Source organism: Arachis ipaensis, chromosome B05 (genome assembly GCF_000816755.2).
Source record: "Arachis ipaensis cultivar K30076 chromosome B05, Araip1.1, whole genome shotgun sequence".
Lineage (NCBI taxonomy): Eukaryota > Viridiplantae > Streptophyta > Magnoliopsida > Fabales > Fabaceae > Arachis > Arachis ipaensis.
In genome coordinates this window covers 127,426,287-127,429,100 of record NC_029789.2, presented here as the reverse complement: position 1 = coordinate 127,429,100, position 2,814 = coordinate 127,426,287, and the positions used below count along the sequence as shown (strand labels likewise).

Sequence of the window (2,814 nt, the reverse complement as noted above, 5' to 3'; positions counted from 1 at the left end):
TACATATTACATTTAAGTTTTTAAAAATACTACTAGAGAGATTGGTGTGGTCTTTGAGGAGCTTCATCTTCCTCTTCTTACTGGTGCTTGAAATTCATTTTCCAACTTAATTACTGCCTCTAAAATCTGATGATGGCCAATTCTTCATCCTTCAAAAATTAATTTATTTCTTATTATCCACAATTGTCACAAGAAGGGAGTTACAAATTGAATTTTCTTCCTCCTATTTCTACTCCCTTCCAAGTTTTCATGGAGCTTAAACCACTATTACTACATTTCAGCATCATTGTTCACGTTGGTGGGTGTCACATCAGAATTTCGCCAGGTCGTCGTCGCCTGTGGACAGGTCAGCAAACAATGCTGAAGTGATTTCTCCTGCTAGTCATATCTTAAATAGATTGGAAAAAATTCAAGTAATCTCTCATGGAGTCTTCTTCTAACAGATAATCCATTGTGAAATACTCTTTATAAAAAAATTTTAATTTTTGGTAGACATTTCGAATCCCACAAAAAAGATCAGAATTTCTTTGACTTACATTATCTGGAAGTACTTCAAACGGTGGATAATAAAACTGATGAGCTAATTTATACTCCAAAATAATAGTATACAGACCTTTTCTCTCTAATGACTAAATAGATTTGTCTTCCCCCATTATAATTTCAGTTTGTAAGATAAAAAAGTTTAAAGAGCGAGTACTTTTATCAAAATCTAGCCGGCATTTAGCCAGCAAAAAAAAAATGAATAATTCTCCACTATTAGATGAAATCTCACACCATTAAAAATATTATGGATAGATATAACTCACAAAATTTGCTAACCCTCTAGTACTTCTCGTAAAATTGGCTAAGCAATTTTTAGGCTGAATTGTACCATTACTATTTTATTTGTGGATAGCTGATTGTTTGAGTAATTGTAGCCGATGATAGAAAATTTTTAATCTAAGTATCTGTCATAATCTTCACTGAATTATCCCTTCCTATCTTTTAAATAAGTCTTTTTTCTATCACTTTTCTTTCCTCCAACAAATTATTGTACGAAATATAATAAAAAGTGAACACTGAATGAGATATAATAAGAAAACTATTCAAGCCATCACACAATCTATTATACGGTAATTATTCCCACACATTAGAAGGTTTTCTTTTAAAGAAAATAAAATTGAAACAACATACCCTGTTTAAATTATCAGAAGGAAATAATAAAAACATATACAATTACATAGCATAAACGCACACTTCAATTCAAAATTTCACCTCTGCAACACAAACATCTCAACTGAAGGGAGATGAACAAATTTACAAAAATCAAATAACACTTTCTAAAAAAATTTAATGAATAGCACTGTCAGCAAAATTTGCATAACTACTATTAGTGACAAGTCTCGTTTCATGCTTCCATTTCCTGAAGGTTCATCTCCCGACAGTAGTAGCGGCGGCGGCGGACTATTTGTTTCATCACTTGAGAAAAGTTGCGGTGGCGGCGGCGGCGGTTGAGAATCAAAGTGAAGTGGACACTTCATTTCTGAGAGACAATTGTTTGTTGTGCTAAAAGCAACAGAAACAGTTAGAAACTAAACATTGTTTTTGACTAAAAATAATGTTCTACTTATCTGCACAGATCATAATTTTAAAAAATGAAGAGAATGTTACAACTTACTCAATTTCAATCTTAGTATTCTTTAGTGATGGAGGTATAGAACCATTGAATCTATTGTGAGACAAATTCCTGCACAAAATCATGGAGAAATTTTCATTCTAGTGCCAAAAGCACGTGTTGCATTTTTTACAACATATTTTTATTTTATTTTTATTTTGTTTTGGATCAACTTACACACTCACAACTCATGGATTAAGATATAAGACCATAAATAACCAACATACATGGAAAGAAAAAAAGAAAAAACTTATATTTGAATTAAACTTACAGTGTTTTGAGCTTAGGCTGTAGGCCTAGGAAATCAGGAATCGGGCCTTCTATGGTATTGTTGTGCAAATCACTGAGAATTAAACAAGTTTAATTAATTTACTTAATGTTTTACAAAATTATTTTTGTAGAAGATTTCAGAACAGAAATTAAAAAAAAATGGATTTATTAGGGTCTCACATAGTTTCAAGTGCATCCATGGAACTGAAATCTGGAAGCTCACCTCTCAGATCAAAACCACTGAGATACCTATTTGATTTTATCCAACACATTTATATGACAAATTAGTAAATATACTATATAAATAATTTATTTCGAAAATTTATTTAGAAGAAGTGCAATAATTATAATTTATTATTAGTTAACTTACAATGCAATCACCCTGGGTGTTGGATCAGTGGTACATTGTATCCAATCCCAGCTATATGGATATGGTAGACAAGGGTCTCCACTCCATTCCACAAGCACTTCAAATGCAAATTGCAGTTGTAACAAACCTTCCACTTATTAAATTCACAAGAAAAAAAAAAAGAGGCTAAAGTGAGAATAAATACAAGGTTTAGAAAATACTCAATATTTTTAACATATAATTTGACCACCCTACTGTTAATATCACACCATGTTTTTCCAATTTACCCTGATGAATAGTTATAAATATAAAAATAATTTCATGCGTATACATTTTATATAAATATATTCATTGACATATCAACAAAATAAAATCCCTTAATTCAATGATTTTCACTATATCAAGAACAAAAAATGCTACAGCCCATCTACCTACAAAATATCATCTATTAAATAAGTCACTATATATTTATATATAATATATGTTAGTTTAATTCATTTTTAATATATATTTTATATTTGTGATTAATTTTAGTATACAC

At 30.3% G+C, this 2,814-nt stretch overlaps 1 protein-coding gene across 1 annotated transcript in view; it reads right to left on the bottom strand.

The window, feature by feature from the left end:
- LOC107641075 (uncharacterized protein At1g24485-like) overlaps positions 1,251-2,814 on the bottom strand; it is a 5,202-nt gene continuing 3,638 nt past the window's right edge. The window contains exons 4-9 of the mRNA XM_021123948.1: positions 2,295-2,427; positions 2,105-2,173; positions 1,926-1,997; positions 1,658-1,726; positions 1,368-1,545; positions 1,251-1,256 (exon numbers count right to left, since the gene is read on the bottom strand). Of these exons, the coding sequence (XP_020979607.1) occupies positions 1,251-1,256; positions 1,368-1,545; positions 1,658-1,726; positions 1,926-1,997; positions 2,105-2,173; positions 2,295-2,427 (527 nt within the window). The remainder of the gene's footprint in view (positions 1,257-1,367; positions 1,546-1,657; positions 1,727-1,925; positions 1,998-2,104; positions 2,174-2,294; positions 2,428-2,814) is intronic.